Below are 26,083 nucleotides of genomic sequence, written 5' to 3'. Positions count from 1 at the left end.
TTTATCTTTATCCTATCTGACAGGGTAATGTAAATGTCAGCATGACATCATTCACCAGCGGCGTGATACAATGTTCTTTCACTTCAAGAAATCAGATCTCAACGCAACTTCCTGCCCGCCAAGCCCGATCCAGTAACAGTTCTGATACGTACTACATATTATTTGCTTATGGATCTGCTGAAAACGGTTTGTAATATCTAGTTTGAAGTACATGCTAGTTCACTATGTACAACAAATGGATACATTATCAAATGTGCTTGGAGAAAGGTGATAGACCAATTATTAGTATGATTTCATGATTCAAATAGATACATAGCTAATTTCCTTGCTGAATATACAAGGAGCTAGATGAAGACAGATCACCCTCATGTAGTAGGCAATCCATTACTGCTTGCTCAGCAATGCACCCCCCTCTATGTTTTCACAACGGCACTAAGCTCTGTAGGGGACTGACTGCAGCACAACCTCATTTACTTTAGGATAGGTCATCAATAACTGATCGTGGGGGGGGGGGGCGGGGGGGTCCAACTCCCGGCATCCCAGCCAATCTGCTGGTTGAAGAGGCTGTGGCGCTTTGGTGAGTGCTGTGCCCTCCTCACAGCTTATCAAGCACAGCGTCGTACATTGTATAGTGGCTACGTTTGGTGTTCCAGCTCAGGTCTACTGTATTTACTTAGGCCAAGCCTACAGCCTCTTCAAACTGCTGATTGATGGGGAGTCTGGAGCTAGACCCCCACTGATCAGATAATGATGACCTATACTGAGCATAGCTTATCAATACTTTAGTCCTGGAAACCATCATTTAATAGATCCATGCACAACAGGTGGCGACTATCCCCTTCATTATTTGGATCTGTGGGGGTCCGACAGGCTGGACTCCCGCCGATCATCCTAGATATAAGCCATCACATGATGAAATATAAATACCCCTTTCATGTGTTATGTTCCCCAATAATAATGTTGTTTATCTGTACTATAGATTCAAACCTTTAGGGTGCATTCACACCATGACATTTTATTTTTAACAGTTGCCATACGACCATTTTCAGGAAAATTCTAGTGGAAGTCTATGGAAATATTCATATGGCGTTTTTTTTTTTAACATCAAGTGAATAATGGCCATTAAAAAATAGGGTGTCCTATTTTGGCCATTTTCAAAGACCCCTACAATTGAAAGGGGCCAGTTTTAATGGTCACTTCTGAGAAAACATCCGTTAAAAAAAAAAATCCGTTTGAGCAGCTACAGAGTGAATGTACCCATAATAGCTATTTTGAAATCTTTGAAGAAGTATGTTAGAAGTACGGGCATTCTGCTGAGGGTGGACCTAGAACATTATACAGAGTGCAACCTCCTTGATAGCTTCTAGTTGTTGTGAGAACCTTGTTTTAACTCTTTAACGCTTTTTTTTCCAGGAAGAATCCGATTTCATGGGCCAGGTGTATTCTCCAGTGACACCAAAATTAATCTCGCTGTAGCTTCCAATGTGACTCAGAAAGAGTACAGCACGCCCATAATGGTAAAGACGCACGGTTAGTATGAACACTGCCTCCACCTTCCTGACAAAGCCTCCAAATAATACTATTTGCATAGGTTGTTGTCGCAACCAGGCTCTGATGTCTGACCACTCTGCCATGCAATACAATTATAAATGATTAAGGCTTCCTTCACACATCAGTGACTCATGGACGTGTGCTGTCCATGTTCTTTATGGTCAGCACACGTACCCATTCATTTTAATGTGTGTATTAACACGTCAGTGGTTTTCCACTGAAGTATGCCCTATTGTGATTACAGATCCCTCACTCACATCATGGTCTATGGTTCATGAAAACCACGGACACAACATGGATACCATCTGGGTTTAGTCTGTGTTTTTCATGGACCATTGGTAGGAGATTCTCATGAAACTAATTTTGAGCCTAGCAGTGCCACTGGAATACGGAAGACCCATGCAGGGCCGGCTCCAGGTTCATGTGGGCCCTTGGGCGATAAAGTCTCAATGAGCCCCCATGTGGCAAGATATATGCCCCCTCACAGTAGATATGCCAAGATATGTGCCCCCTTCACAGTAGATTTCCCAACATATCTGGGGATGAAGGTTCGCCGAAACGCGTATCAGGGTTGGTGCCATCCCGGAGGAGGCACAGTATGGGTAATATATTCTGCTTTGACGATTTATTATACTGACATAATTGCACTTGCACTTTATCTTGTTATTATTATGTGGAGCAGTATGAATTGTTGCCAGTGTGCTCTCCTATGGTGACTGCAAATAAACATATTTATGAAGCCTCAGGAACATCTGGATCTGCCCTTGATTGCAAGGAACCCGCAAATCGCAGCATAAGTCTGAACATTCGTAGTGTTAATAAGATAAGGGGGTGGATTATTACTGTTCATATTTTGTTGTGTTAAAACAAAAAATATAATACAATATCTTAATTTAAATAATATGATGAGGGTGAGATATGCTTAGCTACGCTCAAACTTGAGTTTTCATGTTTAAGGTGCATTTATACAGCCCGAGAATCAGGCAGATTATCTGGAACAACCATATAAATGTGCAGCCAATCACCCGATAAATGACCAAAACGATAGTTGATCGGGTGTTCCTGTAGTTCATGCAGGCACCTCAGATCATGGCTTCCGGGCAGCAGATCGTGCTATCTAAACAGCGATCTGCTGATCAGAAACCATGAATCTGTATGAAGACGAGGGATCACAATAGAGAGCCCCTGTCCTCATACAATGAAGGAGATAGCTACATCTAAATGCAGCTGTCTCCTTCACTGAACGAGCAGCCAACTGCCGGGAAAGAGCGTTCCTTCCTGACAATCTGCTGTTTAGTTGGTCTGTGTAAATCCAGTTTTATCCCTTTAGGCTACTTTCACACTAGCGTTCGGCTAGCGTTCAATCGGATCCGTTCTGAACGGATCCGATCATAATAATGCAGACGGAGGCTCCGTTCAGTACGGATCCGTCTGCATTATTTTAGCAAAAAAAAGCTAAGTGTGAAAATAGCCTAGTACGGATCCGTCCAGACTTTCAATGTAAAGTCAATGGGGGACGGATCCGCTTGAAGATTGAGCCACATTGTGGCATCTTCAAACGGATCCGTCCCCATTGACTTACATTGAAAGTCTGGACGGATCCGCACGGATCCGCACGCCTCCGAACGGCCAGGCGGACACCCGAACGCTGCAAGCAGCGTTCAGCTGTCCGCCTGTCCGTGCGGAGGCGAGCGGAGCGGAGGCTGAACGCCACCAGACTGATGCAGTCTGAGCGGATCCGCCTCCATTCAGACTGCATCAGGGCTGGACGGCTGCGTTCGGGTCCGCTCGTGAGCTCCTTCAAACGGAGCTCACGAACGGAAACCCGAACGCTAGTGTGAAAGTAGCCTTACATATATTGTTTATAGGAGTGATAATAAATATGAATAATAGTCAAAAAGGAGACAATCACTTTTTGTAAGAAAGGTCCCCAAATAATTACAGTAGTTGATCACAGGTGTTTCCACTGCTGCTTCTTCTCAGTGTCACCACAGGAATAATTAAACATTATATGTATATGGTGCCCAATGAATCAATGGTATGTTCATGAAATGCATGGAGTTGTTAGGACCTCCACATAGAGAGATGCTCTTTTTATAGCCACTATCCACTTGATAGAGGGACAATCAATTGTTAACCACCTCCCATCCGCCCATAGAATATAAACGTCCGGGAGGTGGTTCTCTATCTCTGAATGAACGTTTTAAAACGTCCATTCAGAGATCGCAGCTGCACGCTGATCGGGCTGCCCGCTGTCAGTGATAGTAGGGCAACCCTTAGAGAAGGCAGGGACAGTGCCCAGGTGTCCCTGCCTTCTAGATCGATATATACACAGTGCTCCCGAGCACTGTGTATACAGAGCAGGAAGCACTATGCGCTTCCAGTTCCGGCCCGGCGGTCATGTGATCGCCAGGGCCGGAGAGTGCAAGAGCTGTGAGGTCTTTCAGAAACCTCGATCAGCCCTGCACTGAGGCTGGACAGCGCTGTATTGCGCTGTACAGCCTCTCTGGGGGGTGTATTTCTCATTTAACTGGGGCTACTATGTCAGCCCCAGTTACAGGAGAAATCAACAGTGAGGTCTTGCAAAGTGTAAAAATAAAATAAAGTGTTAAAAAATAAAAAAAGGTTTCACATGTAAAAAAAAAATTCCCCATGTAAAGAATATATATTTTTTTTAAACAGAAAAAATTAAATAAAATAGACATTTGGTATTGCCGCATCCGTCACGATCAGCTCTATAAATATATCACATGATCGACCCAGTCCGATAAACACCATAAAAAAAAACTGAAACTTTAATTTTCTTTTTGTTTCAGAAATGCTAATATTTTGTTAAAGTGAAATAAATAAAAAAAAGTATACATATTCGGTATCGCCGCGTCCGTAACAACCAGCTCTTTAGTAAAAATTTGATTATAATGGAAAATCTGTCAAAAAAGTGAAATTTAAAAATTCCTTTAATTCTTGTGGAAAGCCTAAAGGGTTAACAAGGTTTGTAAAATCGCTTTTCAGTAACTTGTGGGGTGCAGTTTCTACAATGGGGTCATTTATGGGGGTATCCACTACGTAGGCCCCACAAAGTGACTTCAGAACTGAACTGGTCCTTAAAAAGTGGGTTTTGGCAATTTTCTTAAAAATTTTAAGAATTGCTTCTAATATGGGGAATTTTAAGTAATAAATATTTTATGAGGTATGACTTTCTGTTTTAAAAGCAGATAAATTGAAATTTAGAAAATTGCTAATTCTTCAAAACTTTGGGTAAATTTGGGATTTTTTCATAAATAAAGGTGAAATATATTGACTCAAATTTATGACTAGCATAAAGTACAATGTGTCACGAGAAAACAATCTGTGAATGGCTTGGATAAGCGTTCCAAAGTTATTACCACATAAAGTGAGATATGTAAGATTGGCAAAATTAGGCCTGGTCAGGAAGGGGGCAAATGGACAAGATGTGAAGTGGTTAAAGGGGTTATCTGGTAACAGCTCCATTGACAGCTGCAGGTGTGCTTGGACTCCCGCCGATGTGATAATGATAAACTATAATTAGGATAGGTCATCATTATCCATTTCTCGATAACCCTTTTAATTGAGATTATAATACTAGTTCTAAAGCAAAAAACAAATAAAGGAGTTAGCCACGAACACAACCCCTTTTCAAACAGAAGCTGACTGATGGCCATAGGTCTGGCTTCTCGTCCCCAGTGACTAGCTGTTCCTCCTGCTGCAGGAGGAATATAGCATTATATGCTGGTCATTCAAGTCACAGAGTGGCTTTCCATTCTCTGTAGGATATTATAAAGGAGCAGGTTTTCCTGCTTAAGACCCCCCTCTCGATGGTGTCCATATGCCTTGTTATGACATATGGACACTGCCCTAATATGGGAACCCCTTACATTAATTTTATAGTCACACTCTCGTGCATGAATATACAAGCCTGTCACTGTGAATCCAGAGTCTATACTATTATTAAAGAGCATCAGATATGAATGACTAACACTAACAGATCATTAGACTCTAGACTAGTGGTGGCAACCCAACATATTGTGGGGACCTTTAAAGGGAACCTGTCACATTGAACATGGTGTCTGAGCTGCAGGCAGAATGTTATAGAAGAGGAGCTGAGCAAATTACTGTATGGTTTCACATGAAAAGATTCAGTAAAACTTGTAATTTATTACATTCATTATTTCTGCTCATTCTGGGCTTTGAAGTCCAGGAGGCGGCCCTATCAGTGATTGACAGCTATCTCTGTATGCACAGTCATAGAGGAAAGGCTGTCAATCACTGATAAGACCGCCTCTATGACTTTAAAGCCAGAATAAGCATAGTTATAAGTGAGTAAATTCCAGTTTATATTGAATTTTTTCCTATAAAACTATATATCAGTATGCTGAGCTCCTCCTGCTCTATAACATGCTGCCTCAAGATTACTTTGCATTTTCATGGTGGTAGGTTCCCTTAAAGACCAAACAGCACATTTAGCTAGTGCTGCTCTAAAATCCTGCTCTGCACACACATGTCTTTTGTGCATAAGTGACAGTTCATACATAACGTTTCAATACATAGCTAAAAATTGTGTGACAGAATTGTACATTAAGTGATATGATATCGCATCCTTTCACGTTTGCAGGGGCCCTCATGCTTATTGCTTGGATGACTACAGGAAGTTTAGGGATGATTATTGCTCGATATTTCAAAACTGCTGCAAAGAAACCAATTTTGGGCAAAGCACTTTGGTTCCAGGTAATGTAAAGCCACACCATATCATGTACCATAATGTGATATTTATAATCATGTCCCATATTGCATGATTAATAGACAGACAGACAGATAGATAGATAGATAGATAGATAGATAGATAGAAAAAGCAATGTGGGCAGCACCACTATCCGTGTTCTGTAATGGGAGTGCCAGCGGCTGAGTCGGCGATCCACCTCCAAATTATAAATAAAGAAATTCCGCAGCACATCCACGTAGTAGAAAAATAAAAAGACTTTATTCACCCAGCGTGCGACGTTTCAATCCTCTCAATGGGATTTTCCTCAAGCAGTGACATGGTAGGTTGTGCACTATGCATATTTAAGCACAGACCCATAATTAAGCAATTGATATATCAATTACATTCATTACAATTAGTGTACAAAAATTATACAATAAACAATATAGAAAATATATAATAACACAGTTATATCATATCAAAAAACATATACGTGCAATAATGTGACATAAAAAATGTCCCCAATTCATTCAATATATAATATACAGAGACATTCATTAATACCAATAAAAATCAATTCAGGTGTGTATCATCCAAATAATTGAATTGTGCAGGTGTACCTTCGAAAATGGATGAACACAATTGTAGAGGTATGCAGCGGGGATCCATGCTCGTGGATGTCAGCGTCTCAGACATACCATTGCGCATGTCTCAAGGACCTTCCTGAGGCTCTCCATCACATGATCACATATCTTAGTCATTTCCTAAAGTGCGCATGTCCAAGGACCTTTCGGCATGTGATCATCCTGCGGTCACATGCCCGGACATGTCACATGATCGGAATGAGTCAGATCGGAACCACAATGTATGTTGATAATACAGATTCATGTATAGCTGATAACATTAGCAATAGTAGTGATCGCATATAACCATCAATCTACAGGTTATACCCATATATACATCCAAGTTTGTATATGTGAAACATACAACTTTTACACATATAATTTATACCTCCGTTGCATCAGCCCGTGTCAGAAATGAAGATCCGGCACACAGTCATGGGAATCACAGAGCCCGTGAGCCGTGCGACTAGGGGGGGATCGACCCCATTCCACAATGTATCGATCCACACGAGGGGCCACATATAAGAGACAAATGTCATAAGGGGGATGTAGGTGGGAATACCATAATAATATATAGGGAGGGGCGGAAGTACCGCCACTTCTCTCATTCAATGTTGAGTACAGTATAGTCGTTGTTTAAAGAACCCCTAGTCTTGTCGAGGACTTCAGTATGAGTGGCCAATGTTGTCATCATCAGGTCACAAACTGAGTAATTCCCCCTGTCAGTTGGTTACCATTCCTGGAAACCTAAACAAACAGACCCGGGAACATCCTCTAGATTACAGGGACTCGCTTATCCATATCCAAAAATATATATATCTCCCACCCATCTCCCCAAAGACAGTTGTTCAAAAAGAGGCCAATCAAGTTGTGAATCTAGACACGCGGATGTGTCGACCCAATACCCCCGTTCGCACAAAGCACCAATCCCGTTATCACATGCATGTATGCGGATCCAAAAAACGCCCGGGCAATGCAACGGGGGACATAAGTAAATCGATCATGTTGTGTATTCAATTTGAGATTACATCACATACAAAGTACATTCATGTATTATGCGATATTAACACAATGTCTTGTGAACCTTCATACTCAAGGTTTAATCGTAAGAACAGAAATATGAAAAAGATCTATATAAAAAAGTTATAATGGTAAGTCTCATGATGGTCCAATGCAGAGACCTTCCATCATTCCCCCTACTGCAACCACGCAAGATGTTCACCCTTAATCCTAGAAATGAAAAAAAACAATATAAAGATGTAAAATCACCCTGTTCAATGAACAGGGGGCACAACCACATATTATTCCTGATAGAAGCAGGAGAGCAGAATCCGAGGCACAAACACCTAAGACAATAACCAGGGTCTATAATCCACATTCAATCCCTGAGGTTTTACTGTATTGAGTTTGGCAATCCATCTCATCTCACATCTCTTGAGTAGAGCATGTCTATCTCCACCTCTCCGTGGAGTGGGGATGTGATCCACCAACATGCATTTGAGGTCCCTCTCCTTGTGACCCACATCAGTAAAGTGTTTGGGGACTGGAAGATCCATCCGTTTTTTGCGGATGGTGTAACGATGTTGGTTAATCCTACTTTTAAAATCCCATGAGGTCTCTCCAATATATAATAATTGACATGGGCACCACAAGATGTATATGACAAACGAAGATTCGCATGTTAAGAAGTGCTTGATATAATATTTTTTGTGTGTTAGCGGATGTATGAAGAAACTCCCCTTTTGCATATATCTACAGTTGATACAGTGTAGACATGGGAAACTTCCCAATTTAGGTTTATGCAAAAAGGTTTGACCCTGTTCTTTTTGTGGACCTATATCGGTATGGATAAGTCTATCCTTAAGGTTCTTGGTTCTTTTGTATGACATGAGGGGAGGAAGATGAAATTCTTCAATACCCTCATGTCCACATTTTAAGACCGACCAATGTTTCAAAATGATTTGTCGAATTTGTGAACTGTCTTCCGTATATACCGTCACCAGAGGAATTCTCTTGTTTTGTTTGTTAATATCACCTTCACTCCTAGTCAGTAAGGATGTACGTGATTTGTCCTGGATTGTAGTAAGATGTTGTTCTAGTAAGGTTGCTGGGTAATCCCTATCTAGGAAGGACTGTGTCATGCCCTTCAAAATCCCTGATAGTTCATGATTGTTACTCACTATGCGTTTTGCACGATAGAATTGGCTAAGGGGGAGAGACTTGACCATGGCCCTGGGGTGTGCACTGTTGTATTTCAATAGTGTGTTGCGATCGGTGGGCTTAGTATATAAGCTCGTTGATAACACACGGTCATGTAGACACACAACCGTGTCCAAAAAGTGTATTTTATCACGTGAGTGTTCTAAAGTAAATTTAATATCTGCATCGATGGTATTCAGAAATTGAAAAAATTCCATTAGTGCCTCCTCCGACCCCGTCCAAATCAAAAAAATATCATCTATGTATCGCCACCACCTCAGAACCTGTCAACAGGTTCTGAGGTGGTGGCGATACATAGATGATATTTTTTTGATTTGGACGGGGTCGGAGGAGGCACTAATGGAATTTTTTCAATTTCTGAATACCATCGATGCAGATATTAAATTTACTTTAGAACACTCACGTGATAAAATACACTTTTTGGACACGGTTGTGTGTCTACATGACCGTGTGTTATCAACGAGCTTATATACTAAGCCCACCGATCGCAACACACTATTGAAATACAACAGTGCACACCCCAGGGCCATGGTCAAGTCTCTCCCCCTTAGCCAATTCTATCGTGCAAAACGCATAGTGAGTAACAATCATGAACTATCAGGGATTTTGAAGGGCATGACACAGTCCTTCCTAGATAGGGATTACCCAGCAACCTTACTAGAACAACATCTTACTACAATCCAGGACAAATCACGTACATCCTTACTGACTAGGAGTGAAGGTGATATTAACAAACAAAACAAGAGAATTCCTCTGGTGACGGTATATACGGAAGACAGTTCACAAATTCGACAAATCATTTTGAAACATTGGTCGGTCTTAAAATGTGGACATGAGGGTATTGAAGAATTTCATCTTCCTCCCCTCATGTCATACAAAAGAACCAAGAACCTTAAGGATAGACTTATCCATACCGATATAGGTCCACAAAAAGAACAGGGTCAAACCTTTTTGCATAAACCTAAATTGGGAAGTTTCCCATGTCTACACTGTATCAACTGTAGATATATGCAAAAGGGGAGTTTCTTCATACATCCGCTAACACACAAAAAATATTATATCAAGCACTTCTTAACATGCGAATCTTCGTTTGTCATATACATCTTGTGGTGCCCATGTCAATTATTATATATTGGAGAGACCTCATGGGATTTTAAAAGTAGGATTAACCAACATCGTTACACCATCCGCAAAAAACGGATGGATCTTCCAGTCCCCAAACACTTTACTGATGTGGGTCACAAGGAGAGGGACCTCAAATGCATGTTGGTGGATCACATCCCCACTCCACGGAGAGGTGGAGATAGACATGCTCTACTCAAGAGATGTGAGATGAGATGGATTGCCAAACTCAATACAGTAAAACCTCAGGGATTGAATGTGGATTATAGACCCTGGTTATTGTCTTAGGTGTTTGTGCCTCGGATTCTGCTCTCCTGCTTCTATCAGGAATAATATGTGGTTGTGCCCCCTGTTCATTGAACAGGGTGATTTTACATCTTTATATTGTTTTTTTTCATTTCTAGGATTAAGGGTGAACATCTTGCGTGGTTGCAGTAGGGGGAATGATGGAAGGTCTCTGCATTGGACCATCATGAGACTTACCATTATAACTTTTTTATATAGATCTTTTTCATATTTCTGTTCTTACGATTAAACCTTGAGTATGAAGGTTCACAAGACATTGTGTTAATATCGCATAATACATGAATGTACTTTGTATGTGATGTAATCTCAAATTGAATACACAACATGATCGATTTACTTATGTCCCCCGTTGCATTGCCCGGGCGTTTTTTGGATCCGCATACATGCATGTGATAACGGGATTGGTGCTTTGTGCGAACGGGGGTATTGGGTCGACACATCCGCGTGTCTAGATTCACAACTTGATTGGCCTCTTTTTGAACAACTGTCTTTGGGGAGATGGGTGGGAGATATATATATTTTTGGATATGGATAAGCGAGTCCCTGTAATCTAGAGGATGTTCCCGGGTCTGTTTGTTTAGGTTTCCAGGAATGGTAACCAACTGACAGGGGGAATTACTCAGTTTGTGACCTGATGATGACAACATTGGCCACTCATACTGAAGTCCTCGACAAGACTAGGGGTTCTTTAAACAACGACTATACTGTACTCAACATTGAATGAGAGAAGTGGCGGTACTTCCGCCCCTCCCTATATATTATTATGGTATTCCCACCTACATCCCCCTTATGACATTTGTCTCTTATATGTGGCCCCTCGTGTGGATCGATACATTGTGGAATGGGGTCGATCCCCCCCTAGTCGCACGGCTCACGGGCTCTGTGATTCCCATGACTGTGTGCCGGATCTTCATTTCTGACACGGGCTGATGCAACGGAGGTATAAATTATATGTGTAAAAGTTGTATGTTTCACATATACAAACTTGGATGTATATATGGGTATAACCTGTAGATTGATGGTTATATGCGATCACTACTATTGCTAATGTTATCAGCTATACATGAATCTGTATTATCAACATACATTGTGGTTCCGATCTGACTCATTCCGATCATGTGACATGTCCGGGCATGTGACCGCAGGATGATCACATGCCGAAAGGTCCTTGGACATGCGCACTTTAGGAAATGACTAAGATATGTGATCATGTGATGGAGAGCCTCAGGAAGGTCCTTGAGACATGCGCAATGGTATGTCTGAGACGCTGACATCCACGAGCATGGATCCCCGCTGCATACCTCTACAATTGTGTTCATCCATTTTCGAAGGTACACCTGCACAATTCAATTATTTGGATGATACACACCTGAATTGATTTTTATTGGTATTAATGAATGTCTCTGTATATTATATATTGAATGAATTGGGGACATTTTTTATGTCACATTATTGCACGTATATGTTTTTTGATATGATATAACTGTGTTATTATATATTTTCTATATTGTTTATTGTATAATTTTTGTACACTAATTGTAATGAATGTAATTGATATATCAATTGCTTAATTATGGGTCTGTGCTTAAATATGCATAGTGCACAACCTACCATGTCACTGCTTGAGGAAAATCCCATTGAGAGGATTGAAACGTCGCACGCTGGGTGAATAAAGTCTTTTTATTTTTCTACTACGTGGATGTGCTGCGGAATTTCTTTATTTATAATTTGTAGATAGATAGATAGATAGATAGATAGATAGATAGATAGATAAATATTCGGTGGGGCAGAACGGTGGCTCAGAGGTTAGCACTAATGCCTTACAGCCCTGGGGTTCTGGGTTCCAATTTGACCAAGAACATCATTTGCGTGGAGTTTGTATATTCTCCCCGTGTTTGCGTGGGTTTCCTCCAGATACTCCGGTTTCCTCCCACACTCCTAACATATACTATAGGGAATTTAGATTTTGCTCTCCACTGGGACAGCAAGTAATGATAATGTGTGAAAATCGCTGCAATAGGTGTTTAAGAGTTTTAAAAAAACAACGCAATACTCAAATCTTAATTCCTTCCTGATATGTGATGTACTATTACATCACAGCGGAAAGTGACTTCCCGCAAATTGACATAATAGTACATCCAGGGGAGGACACAGACAGCAGTGGGCCCCTGTGCAAAGAATGTGTCTGGTCCCCCCCACCCCCATGCTAAATTCTCAACCTAATCCATTCCCTCCTAACATTACATACAGCAATACAAAACATACAGGGTAAGTGCCCCATAATTTGCACCAGTATAAAATACTCCTATATAGTGCTCCCAGTAGATGCCCCCATAGTGCTCCTCCCCCTTCCCCATAGTGTCCCCATAATGTGTGCCAGTATAAAATGCCCCTATAGTACTCATCCCCACCCCCTTATTGCACATATAGTTTTTGCCAGTATAAAATGCCCCCAGTAGATGCCCCCATAGTGCTCCTCTCCCCCACTTCTCCATAGTGCCCCCCATGTGTTACAGTATATAATGACAATATATAGGGCCCCCAGCAGGGCCGGTGCAAGGATTTTTGCCAACACAAGCGAAGCTACATTTTAGCGCCCCCCCCCCTTTCCCGCGCCCCATCCATGATCACATCATTAACCCCCGCCCGGACGGCCCTGGCCCCATCCATGATCACATCATTACCCCCTATTGACAATAGGGGGTAATGATGTGATCATGGATGGGGCCAGGGCCGACCGGGCGGGAGGGGTGGGAATGATGTGCCATGGGGGGGAGAAATGTGACACACAATAGGCTATTGTGTCACATTTCTCCCCCCCCCCATGGCACTTAATCCCCCCCCTGACGGACGGCTCTGGCCCCATCCATGATCACATCATTACCCCCTATTGTGTCACATTTTACCATTTTACCCCCCCATGGAACATTTCCCCCCCCCCCCCCCCCCGACCCTTCCTGGCGGCCTGGCCCCATTCCCATGTCACATACAGTGGCATACTCAGAGTACAGACATTTACATTGTCCCCCCTGCCCGCCCTCCATCATGTCACGGTCACACAAACTAGCGCCAGAGCAGAGGCGCTCAGGCTTAGCACGGCATCAATGATGTGTTTAAAAAAATTAATTACAAAACAACAATAATTAATATTAGGGGGGGGGGGGCGGGGTGTGTGACCCCCCCAATATTAATGATTGTTTTGTAATTAATTTTATTAAACACATCATTGATGCCATGCTAAGCCTGAGCGCCTCTGCTCTGGCGCTAGTCAGTGTGTGCGCTAGCCTAGCGCTTTTTGCTCATGGGCGCTCATCTCATCATTTTGAATTAATTTTAAAACAAATGATCTGATATTAATTATTATAAAATAGCATTAAAAATTCAATTCAGACCTACGCCTACCCTAACAAGTCCTGACCTGTCCTGTCCTGACCACGTCTCCTGCTGCTGCTGGCTGCCAGAGGGCCAGTGTGCGTCTGACTCTGATCTGAATCATCTGCTCTCATCTTACTGGCGGGCGCGGCTGCCTGTGTCTGACTCAGACACAATCAGTCAGCTCGAGCCTCGCCTATGGTACCTGCGCTACCCGCCGCCGCCGTGCCGCTCTCACACCAGTCACGCCCCCTCTGCAGGTGACTGTGTTGTGTACTGTTGCCCTGACTACGATGAGCGCCGCCGGCCGACGCACGCAGGCTGGGGACGGGTGGTAATGTTGCCCTGACTATGACGAGCGCCGCAGCTGCCGGCCGGCACACGCAGGCTGGGGGCGGGCAGGTTCACTGACGGCGGCGGCGCTGCAGCACAAGCAAGTGCAAAAAAAAGGCATTCATTCATTCTTCCGTTCTTCCGCCCTGCGCAGGGCGCGCCCTAAGGCAGCCGCTTGGCCTGCCTTATGGTAGCGCCGGCCCTGGCCCCCAGTAGATGCCCTCATAGTGCTCCTCTCCCCCCATAGTGCCAGTATAATTCTAATATATAGGGCTCCCAGTAGATGCCCCCATAGTGCTCCTCTCCCCCCGGTGTGCCAGTAAATATTGCCCCCTATTAGATGCCTCCATAGTGCTCCTCTCCCCTCATGTGTGCCAGTATATAATGGCCCCTAGTAGATGCCCCCATAGTGCTCCCCCATGTGTGCCAGTATATAATGACCCCTAGTAGATACCCCCATAGTGCTCCTCTCCCCCCATGTCTGCCAGTAAATAATGCCCCCTAGTAGATTTCCCCATAGTGCTCCCCCCCATCTGTGCCAGTAAATAATTCCCCATAGTAGATGCCTCCATAGTGCTCCTCTCCCCCCATGTGGGCAACAGCATAGTGTTAATAAAAAAATAAACTCATACTGTCAGTGAAGCGGTGCAGGCCTCTTCTAGCCTGTGTCCCACTTTGTACGGCTCAGGCATGCCTTTCCCTTGCCCCGCCACAGCATCCATCTGTATTGCTGTCCTGAGGACGGCGATACGGATGAATATAGAAATGGGCGCTTCCACAATGGAAGTGCTGATCTCCCTGTGCCCTGTCTCCAAACCTCTCACGGGCACCCCCTCCCGCACTGAACCCCTGTGCAGCCAAACGCGCTGCACAGGTGGTAAGTCCGCCCCTGAGTACGTCATGCTAATCAGGCAGAAGAGCTGTGCGTGCCCGATCACTGCAGGAACCCGGTCATGTATTGCCGGGGACCATGAGATCAGCTCTGCAGTGAGGTTGTAGCACCATGTACAACCTCCCTTGGGGCTGTATTCCTCCCTGTAAATGGGGCTAATATGCCAGCCCCAGCTACAGGAGAAATCAGCACTATAAACAAAACAAAAAATGTAAAGTTGAATGTCCCCAAAAGGTTCTGTATGACCTTATGGGGGCAACAAAGTGTAAAACTGAAAAAAAAAAAAAAAAAAACAACTACATGCCACACTGAAGCTTATAGCCCCACACCCATCAACCATAACCCATACATACCATATATAAAAATGATTGTTATGGAAGGGGATAAAATAAAAAATATATGATGTTCTACAAAAAAAATTAAAAGAATTTGAAAAGCTATTTTCCTCCCTTTTTTCAATTTCCTAGTCATAAAAAAATGAAAACAAAAAAGATACTAAAATAAAAATAACATAAAAATAAAGTCCCAAATTATTTACATAACCGAATGAAAAAAAGAAGTTATGACTTTCAAAAATGTATGTGCTAGAAAAAAAAATTTGAATACAGAAATTAGCCTGGCAGGGTAGGTAGTTAAATGGCCAGGTCTTGAACTAGTTAAAAGGTTGAACATTGACTTATAGGATAGGTACATACCCTCCAACTGGTGGCACCAGAAGCACAGCTCTTTTTTCTTTTGGAAAGAGAGCTAATTTGAATGCCTTTTTCTTACCTCAGCATTGCCTGGCCTATAAGATTCCTTATGTCTACTAGGTGCTCACCACTAGGAGAACAAGTACCACCAAGATCCACAATTTGTTAAAGCATTCTTAAAACCCTGACCCACATCTCCAACTTTACCTAAATATACTAATTTTTCTTAGAGATTATGTGAAGTCATTTTCAATGTATATTTTACAGTGTTTACTCCTTGCTATAACTGATACCAAAGAATGTGAACATGTGTTATTATTAAATTGCAGGCTCACCTAGTGTTCATGGTTTTGACAGTGGCTGCAACAATAGTGGCATTTGTATTATCATTTGTACAAGCTAAAGGATGGGTGTACGTAAGTAGTAACATTATTTTGATATTACTGATAGCATAAATTCAGCATATGCATGCTAAAGGGGTTGTGTGAGTTAAATAAAAAACGAAGGCGCTAGCTGTATATGTGATAAAATAACAAGGGAAGCAACTTACCGCTTTTCTCCCGTCACTTCCAGTATAGCTTTCCCGTCCTACACCGTTGAACTCATCCTACTAGCTGCAGTGGTGGCGTTCCATCCACACAGGTAACCCTGCAGCCAATCATTGGCCTCAGCAGTATACAGGATGTGACTGCTGAGGACAATGATTGGCTACAGCAGTGATGTGGTGTGCATGGAACATCAGTTCTGCATCCACGAACAGTGGCGAGGAGGACCAGAGCGCGATACTAGAAGTGGCAGGGGAGAAAAGTGCTATCACTTCTTTTATTATTTTATCACATTTACAGCCACTTTCTAAGCTTTTATTTAACTCAGACACCACTGTATGGATTAGTTCACATGTCAGTGTTTTGGTCAGTGATTTCCATATTACATATTATATTACAAATATTGTAAATGGAATAATTTATATTTGTATTGTTTATACCATTTACATTTTGCAATATTTGTAATATGACCATATCTTTACACCTCCTCGTGGCTTCGAATAGCAAAACCATATACATGTCTTTAAAATGTTATGTTAACTAAATAAAGATATATCTTTTATGGATTTTTAGAAGCAGTGTGCTATTTCTGTTTTATCGGTGTATATTGTTCTGAATGTGCACCTGCAGTCATCTATATGCACTTAAGGCCACATTTTAATAGGTGTCCCTTTAGATGCTATGGTCAGGTGCGACCAGGGCATCTAAATAGCGAAAAACCCAGAAGCACACGCTTCCAGGTTAAGACAGGCTCCCCTGTGCAGCTATCGGGGAAGCTAGTCCTTCAATCTAATATGCTGACTCTCTCTGAAGAGACCCATGTCTTACAACTGCAGTTCCTATGTTGGCCTGATGGTGGCAGGTCAACATAGGATAATGGCAAATTCAGCTTACACTGTAGTTCTATGGAACTACAGTATAAGGCCTCCTGCACACGAACATGTGCACCCAGTGGTCGTGCTGCGGGCCGCAATGCACAAACACCGTCCATGGGGCAGCCGCAGCAGATCGAGGACCCATTCACTTTAATGGGTCCGTGATTCGGCTGTTCTACCAAACGATAGGACATGTTCTATCTTTTTGAGGAACGGAAGTACGGGACGAAACCCCACGGAAGCATTCCGTCGTGCTTCCGTAGGGTTCTGTTCCGTGCTTCTGTTCCGCATCTGCAGCTCACGGAACGGCACACATGTATTGCGGACACGCAAATACAGTCCGCAATACGGCAAAGGGGCACACATGTTTGTGTGCAGGAGGCCTAAGCTAGTGAATATTGTAGCCTCCTAGAGGGGCTAAATACTTAAACAATAAAAAATATAAACATCGTAGGCATTGCCACGTCCTAAAATGCCCGTACTATTAAAATATAAAAATACTTATCCCCTACGGCGAATGGTGTAAGGGGAAAAAGAAAAATGGCAGATTAACCATTTTTTTATCGCTTCACTTACCCCCAAAAAATTGAATAAAATGTGATCAAAAAGTGACACACACTCCAAAATGGTATAAAAAAAAACTACAGATCGTCCCACAAAAAAATAAGCCCTCCCCCCACACACACACAACTCAGTAGACATAACTATAAAAAAAAGTTATTGGAGCCAGAATATGATGATGTAAAAAAACATATTTTTTCTAAGTTTTTTTTTATTTTTTCTGTATTAAAACACCAAAACCTACACATATGTGGTATTGTAGTAATCGTACTGACCCAGAGAATGAAGGGCACAGGTCAGTTTTGGAATTACTGACCCCTTTTGGGATTCTTTTACCGCTTCCAACTACATTATATGCCATATTAAATGGTGGCATTAGAAAATACAAGTCCTCATACAGCTAGCTATGTGAACGGAAAAATAAAAAAGTTATGGCTCCGCGAAGAAAAATGAAAATGCAAAAATTAAACATCCGGTATCCAAGGGGTTAAGGAGCAGAATCTGACAGAATAAATGTTCATATTCACGCTACACTTGGTAGTAAAATCTTTACAAAAGGTATGTATTGCAGTCCCTAGACCCAACCTAGTGCCCTTTAATGACCTGACATTTATGTTTGTAATTTAACACTTGTGGGATTTTACAGCCCTATTTTTTATTTTTTGTTGTTAAGCTATCTAAATCATTTTGCAGTGTTTTTCCTTTTTTGTGACACATTGGGCTGTTTATTAGTAATTTTTTGGGGTGTGGATGCAGGCATAGTTTTTCTAATGGCATTTTCAGTTTTCATATAGGAGACTCAGCTACAGGGAAAACAGCCCCCATGGTGACATCAGAGATCATCTGGGTCCACCGCTTCCAGTATGCCCTAAAAAAGAGAAGGCAGAAGCGGGAATAATCCACTTCTGTCTTCTCCCATGGACTAGATTGCAGGAGGAAGAGCTTTAAACCTGCACCATTCATTTACAGTGGAGCAGGTTTAACTCCCAGTACCACAAACATGATATCAGGTTAAACAAAGGGAACCTGATTAAACACACAACACTAAAAACACTGAATTATTACTGGATTTAAATTTTCAGCAAGTACCCTAAATAGTCCAGTCATTCCAAATCAAAATAATATTTATTGGCCGAGATATGAATGGAGCACCACTTTGCATGCTCGACCTGCCGCTCCATTCATTTCAAGGAGGTCCAAGCGGTATGGGGGGCCTCATTATTAGGGGGGCACCGCCGATCATTATCCCCTATCCCGTGCATTGGAGATAACTTGTAACAACCGGGATAAGCATTTCATTTTCAGCGTAAAGGAAAAACTATTGTTCTATGAATATGGAGTTAAAAAAAATACCTCTTTCTGGTGGAAGTATCCCTTCAAAGGGTTTTTGATACAGAATACATTTTCTATATATGGGGCAATGTGGGTTAAACAAATATAAACATTATTCACCTCACTGATCCTCCACCACTGCTGATACATCACTTACCAGGTCCTGGCTGGTCGTCACTTCTTAGTGACCCAATGCAGCCAGTGACTGTTTATACAGGCATCTCCAGGCATTTCTTGCATGACAAGCCAGACTAGGAAGCAGCAACTAGCAGGGACCCGGTAAGAAGATCATGGTGTAGCTGCAGATCATGGTGAATAATGCTTATTATCAGGCATCCACATGTAAACGTTTACCATTCAGATCTTGCTGTTGTGGAAGAACCAGATTAAACGATAAACTGCTGTCTTCTGCTACCACTAGGGGGAGCTTTCTGTATAGAGATGCATACACCTTCCCATCGAATTTAATACTGGCTGTACAAATCCATATGAGGTGGAAACTGACAATTTCATAAAATGTGCAAATCTGTTTGCAGAATATACAACACATGTGACCTCTAGTTTTCAATTATTTTATTTCTTTTTTTATTTTCAGTATGTCAGCACTCATGCTATTCTTGGGTGCATTGTGATGATTCTGGCCTTTTTCCAACCCATAATTGCCTTTTTTCGACCTTCACCAGAGAGCAAGCAGTAAGTTATGAACTATGTGAGGACAGGGCTTCTTCTGGGTCCATGCTTATAATTTTATTTCCTTCCTGTTCTATTAGGAGATACATTTTTTATTGGTTTCATGTAGCCAATGCCCTGGTGATGAAAGTCTTGGCAGGTGCGTGTTTCACCTTTCCTATGGCAAAGATATAGCTATGAGAGCTGAAATTTGTAACAAATAAAGGCTCTGAAGAAGAATGGCAACTCTTAATATTACTGATCTCTTACAGTGGCAAATCTTTTCCTGGGCTTTCAGTTCATCGATCAGAGACTCGGATGGATGGTTAAAGTCATGGGAGGCTTTGTTGGCTGGGGAGCTTTAACCGTCATTTGCTTTGAGATCAATGCTTATCTAGCCAGGAAAGGTAACCAAATTGCATTTAAAGTAACTATTATTCTCTATTTTATTTATTTATGTTATCTAGTGGAAATCATGGAACAATTTGACAACTCATTATGTACTAGAAAATCCAGCTATTAAACTCTACTTCCAGTGGGAAAACTTCACAGTTCTCTTAGATCATTAGGTACTATAGTTTTGATAAAACATGTAGACCCAGCGCTGGAGCTACTCCCGAACAAATGATCAGCAAGGGTGTGAGGTATCAGACCCCCATTGATCTGATATTAATCAGTTACTAATAAAAGTTCTGTTCCAATGTGTTGCTTGGTTAAATGCTTCCCTTTTAAAAGTGAAGCATCCTCCTCAGACCACATGGAACTCCCATCTTGAGAAGGCCATGATAGAGGGTCATGTGACCAGCTACGTCCATCAGCATCCTCACACAATGCATGTTCTAGTGTCCCCTGGGAAGCATTGTTCAGTGGAGATTGATAGAGGGATCAGATCACATGAACCTTCATTATAGGCCATTTCAAGGTGGGATCTCTGTGTGGTCCAAGGAGACCAAACAAGGGGGCAGCACTTAACAAAGTTAGACACAGGCAGAGAATTTTTAATAAGAACATATTTGTGACTTGCATATAGACTCTTTAAGCGTTTACCTTTAAAGAGTATCTACATTTTACATCAACTTTTGATATGAGATACTGATACATCAAAGTTTTGATCGATGGGGGTCCAACAGCTGAGGCTCAAAATGATTTCTAAAACGAGGAGTTAAAAGTGCTCACTGAACGCTGTCTCTTTGGTGCTGAAGACGGAAGTGAAGACAGCCTCATAGACTGTATGTGAAGTATAGTTAGGCTAGTTTCACATCTGTGGCAGAGAATGCCGGGAATCGGCCAGACACAAACTGCTGAGTGCAGTGGTTTTTGCCAGGTGATGTCCGGATCTCTGCCGGACCCCATTATAGTCAATGGGATCCAGTGGGCAGGCAGCAGTACCCGGCAGTGCTCAATCAAGAGAACTCCAGTAGGCTGCTCTCTCCAGGACCAGCCTGCGGGAAGCTCTGCCGCAGAAGTGAAACTAGCCTAACTCTTTAAAGTCTAGCTGTTTATGTTTCTGACCTCTCTTTCCTAATTCGCTAACAGGAAGATGACCACCATATAAAAGATATTTCTACACGCCTGGTAGCTCACAGTTGAAGTGACAATGTTGCAATGCTGCTGTATTCAAATTACTTTAGTGACCTGCAAGTTCCCTCTACAGACACACATCTTGTAGTTCCCTGTCCAGAAACTATATTCAAGTTAATTTAGCAATATGGGTATGTCCAGATGATCAGGATTCCTGATGTAGTTTTGGAAGACAAAACCAGGAGTGGATTCAAAACAGAGACTTAGTATCTGTCTGTCACAGCCGTTACCTCTGGCTGTGACCTTCTGTCTTTGCTCTCGCTGCAGTTCTGTTCCTGTGTGTTGTTTGTGGTTCTTTATGGGTTAACTCCCCTGTGTGCCTATTAGGAGTTAATCCTCTATGTCTGCTCCATGGGTGTGGCCTCTCTGCTGCACTGATTGAATCTGTATATTTGGCTGAATTTCCCTTAGTTCTGGGTCAGCTCTTCTAGTGTGTGTTTGTCTTGTCCTTCTCTTTGTTTGTACTTTGTCTCCTATGCTGCTGACCCATGGGATCCGTGTCAGTATATGTTCTGTGAGTTCGCCTTCTTGCTCATTGTCGTCCTTTCTCCTGTGTTTCTCTTATCAGGGTTGCCAGTTATGTTTGAGTTCCCCTGTGTGTATTATTATTTCTTTATTCCTCTGCCCTGATTTGTCTTGTTTCGTACCTGTCTTCCCCTATTTCATATTCGTTCCTCCGTATGGAGGGTTCTGTTTCTGCGTTAGGGGTTATTCTGTTCAGCAAGTCCTTGCTGTAGCTTTCTTTGCTGCAGAGTGCCATGGGCAAGGCCATGCAGTTTACTTCTGGTGGAGCAAGTCCTTCTCTGCTCATTGCCACTCCTGGTTCCTTGCGATGTACTCCTGCTTGTGTTACTAGTTGCCTTGTTTGTATGTGCCTGTCTATGTTATGTTTGCCTATGTACCGCCAGTACCTTCTGGTACCTGTTGTCCGGTCGTTCTTGCTGTCACTGTCTAGTTTACGCTCTGAAGTGGACCCTGGCAACTTCCTGCTGCAAAGCCTAACCCTACCATCAGTGGCCCTAGTGAATACCAGGAGTTGCTTAGTCATGCCCCTCTGGAGTATTACTAGACAGTGGCGCGGTGGGAGTTTTCTCCCACTGTGCTGACGGTACATAGAGCTCATGTTTTGTCTGTGCTGCCTTCCCTGGTCTTTTGTTTGTGCAATAAACTCCTGTGTGTCGGTACCTGATTTCCGTTTGATTATTGCTTGATGACGCAGAGGTCTGTTCCTGGATCTCTAACTCGTGACACTGTCCTTTATACTCTCTCTCTTTATGATCCATTTTGGGTTTTGGCTTCCAAAACTGCATACAGAAACCTGAATGTGTGGCTGGGCCATCTTCTCCTGCACATAAAGTCAACAGTTGGAAAGAGAAGAGCTCCAGCAATCCCTGTCTGCTCCTATAGTGCCCTTATAATAGTAATAAAGTTTGCAGCCTACAAGTAAAGAAAGTTAGCAAAAAGCATAGAGCAGCCATGTTTAAACTTGATTTTACTTACTGATCTCCCATATCCGAGGGGCGCAACCAAACTGTGCAGTCGTGCCGTGGTTGCTATGTAGCCAAGGTGCAATCAAGTACCATGTGGCCATATGAGTCACAGTGAGCACCAACTAAGTAATTAGGGTTGCACTTTTTAGTTGGTCTGCATGGCCGTATTGTGTGATCTGTGGAGCCATTAACAATGCAGACTGACTAAACGGTGCGGTCCTAATTAGTTAATTGGAGCTCTCTGTGGCTCTTACGGTGACATGATGCTCATCGCAATTGCAGCACAACCGCGCCATGTGATTGTATAAATAAAGGATTTCTTTAGTGGAATACTGAAGGTATTCTACTGAAGGCTTCAAATTTATTAGTAGAGTTTAACCAGATATTGGTCTGCATTTCATTCACCAACACAACTTTTTTAACTTCACATTTAAGTATAAGATGTATCAAATCCAGGCCAGGCTTGAAAAGTTACCTACTAACCATGATTTAAAATTCTATGTCTCTTTTTTTCTTTATCTTTAGAAATGAATAAATTAGCAGACAAGGAAAGCAAAGAAGCCTCGGTAATAATTAGCAAATAAGCTTTGTTACGTTTAGTATTATTCCACAATTAGGAGCTATCAAAGAATACAGCTTAAAGGGTCCATTCACACGTCCACAATTTCGTTCCGCATTTTGCGGAACGGAATTGCAGACCCATTCATTTCGATGTGCTGCCCGGATCCGGAATTGCGGATCCGCACTTCCGGGTCCACAATTCCGATCCCCAAAAAAATAGAATATTTCCTATTCTTGTCCGCAATTGCGGACAAGAATAGGCATTTTCTATTAAGTGCCGGCGATGTCCGTGTTTTGCGGATCCGCGGACGTGTGAATGGACCCTTATACAATGGTGTATTCTTTGATGGCTTCTGTTAGCCAGGTGACACGCTATTATAACCTATCTACTCGGCCCGCCCATTTGCGGCAGATGTCGGAATGGGGTTAAAGGAGAATGGAAGCATTTACAAAAACAGACATGCCAGGAACGCTGATGGACTCTCTTTAATCTATTTACATCTCTATGTATTAGAGCTCATGCACATGACCAGAATGGAACGTCCAGCCCATAATAGAACAATCCTATCCTTGTCGGTAGTAATACGGGCAAGAATAGGACATATTCTATATTTAAGCGGATACAACGGACATACGGATGTGGACAGCACATGGAGTGCTGTCACCATTTTTTGCGGCCTCGTCGAAGTGAATGGGTCCGCATCTGACTCACAAACCAAAACCACGGTCGTGTGCATGAGCCCTTATGCTGTATTTGTTTTGTTTTTTCTCTTTGAATTTCATTTCCCTTTCTTTATTTCAGGTGAAATCAGAGGTTTATCTGCTAATTATCTACCTGTGTGGGAACCTGGCATTCCTGATTACATTGCTTGTGGGAATTGGACTGTCATAGGAGAGATAATAATCAGATTGAGCACATGAAGGACCCATGCACATTTCACAATTACTGTATATGCTTTGTATCAAGAGGCCTGAAGATGAAATAATATGGTGGTACTTTCCATTATTCGTTCTTATCAATCGTGCACAAGTTTAGTGGACTAAATATTCCTAACTTTAGCAAAAACTTCAAATATCTGCTCACAAAACAGAACAGCTCAATGTTACTTACCATGGTTATCTGTGGTATCTACTGTATATTGGGTAAAATATTGTAACTGTTTTATTGTACATTCATTACTGTTCCTTGTCATGCTTTCATTTGCAGGATATACATTTAGAACATAATTTTGCTACAGGTTAGCTTTAAAGGGGTATTTCAGCTTTAGGGAACATTTGTCCAGTACTGTGCCCAACCTAAAGAAATTCCCTTACCTGCTCCTTACTGGTTAGTTTTAGCACAGATGCTCCTCTCAGCAATGCTTTCAGTCCCAGTACTGTACATACGTAGGTGGAGTTATGTGCACTACTTTAGCCAATCCTTGACCTCAGTGTTGAAATGTCCCCAAGTGGCACAGGACACAGTAGTAACATGCTGCTTGGGGAAAAGTCATAACTGAGGCCATACTAACCAACCATACCTATATATTTTGTATACCATGGCACATTGTCAATATGCTACCTTTGTGAAATTTTGCATCAAACTGCTATCATAAAAAGTGGATATTAGTGGGTAAAAGTGTGACCCAAGTATAAAGTTATGCACACCACACCTCCTAAAAATAAAAGTTCAATACAGGCAGAGTTCATTCATACTACTTACATTTACACATCTTCATAAAGTCACCAAAACTGTAAGGTTAGTTTCACACGAGCTTTAAACCACCCAGCATACTGTTCTGGCAAAGGAACAGCCTGCCGGAGTAAATCGTGTACTGCCTTTCCACAATGGAACCCATTGACTATAATGGGACCTGGCCTGTGTCCGGCATTACTACTGGGATTCGGGTGGATGAAAACTACTGCAAGCTAATGTCTGAAACAGGCCAGATTCCCACCGGGTTCCATTATAGTCAACAGACCTGGCAGAGCTCCGGCCCTTTCCAGCTATGGCGTATTGTCACGGAAGGTGTACAGGAAACTAGAAGACACAAAATGAATATCCGACTCACTGGATCCAAAACTAAGGAACAAAAGGGAGAGCCCTGCATCAGACCTGGCTCTCTCCCTGACTGCTCAGCCTATGCGAAAATCCCAATGGTAGATGATCGCATATCCTCGTACCTCGACTGTATAACACCTGAACACCCTATAATAGTGAGGGGACACGGCCACCGGTTCCCTACACTTGATACGGAGGGAGTCAGGGTCACCTAGGATCCAGCAAACAGAAAAACACAAATGAATGAACAAAACTTATCTGTAGAAGACTCAGAAGTAGGATCAGCATGCACACACTCCAGGAAGGAATATAAACCGCAAAGTGAAGCAGTCTGGGAAGGGATTTAAAGGGATGCAATCAGTGCAACTACATGACAGCTGAGAGAGGCTAACGAGATGAGAAAATGAAAGCAAAACAAAAGGAAGCTCAAGGAGGAGGTTCTGAAAGGCATCTGTCAGAGCTTCTCAGATGTCTGGTGGTGACACGTATACAATGAACTCCGGCAGGCTTGTCCTCTGCCGCAACAGCCTTCCGGATGGTTATAACACTATTGTGAAACTAAATTATACTGGCTTGGAGTGCAGTTTCCTGCTACCA

The 26,083-nt window shown here is 42.4% G+C and overlaps 1 protein-coding gene across 1 annotated transcript in view; it reads left to right on the top strand.

Annotated features, from left to right (window-relative positions):
* Window positions 1-24,365, top strand: part of LOC122944206 (putative ferric-chelate reductase 1) — a 50,493-nt gene extending 26,128 nt beyond the window's left edge. Inside the window, exons 6-14 of the mRNA XM_044302429.1 lie at window positions 24-186; window positions 1,414-1,530; window positions 6,185-6,297; window positions 16,161-16,247; window positions 19,740-19,837; window positions 19,915-19,973; window positions 20,086-20,220; window positions 23,410-23,450; window positions 24,248-24,365. Coding sequence (XP_044158364.1) covers window positions 24-186; window positions 1,414-1,530; window positions 6,185-6,297; window positions 16,161-16,247; window positions 19,740-19,837; window positions 19,915-19,973; window positions 20,086-20,220; window positions 23,410-23,450; window positions 24,248-24,337 — 903 coding nt within the window. The 3' untranslated portion in view covers window positions 24,338-24,365. The remainder of the gene's footprint in view (window positions 1-23; window positions 187-1,413; window positions 1,531-6,184; window positions 6,298-16,160; window positions 16,248-19,739; window positions 19,838-19,914; window positions 19,974-20,085; window positions 20,221-23,409; window positions 23,451-24,247) is intronic.
* Window positions 24,366-26,083: the final 1,718 nt, after the last annotated feature.

The sequence above is a fragment of the Bufo gargarizans genome, chromosome 7 (genome assembly GCF_014858855.1).
Source record: "Bufo gargarizans isolate SCDJY-AF-19 chromosome 7, ASM1485885v1, whole genome shotgun sequence".
NCBI classification, from domain to species: domain Eukaryota; kingdom Metazoa; phylum Chordata; class Amphibia; order Anura; family Bufonidae; genus Bufo; species Bufo gargarizans.
The sequence above is the reverse complement of the archived record's forward strand: the minus strand, read 5'-3'. Positions and strand labels throughout refer to the sequence as shown.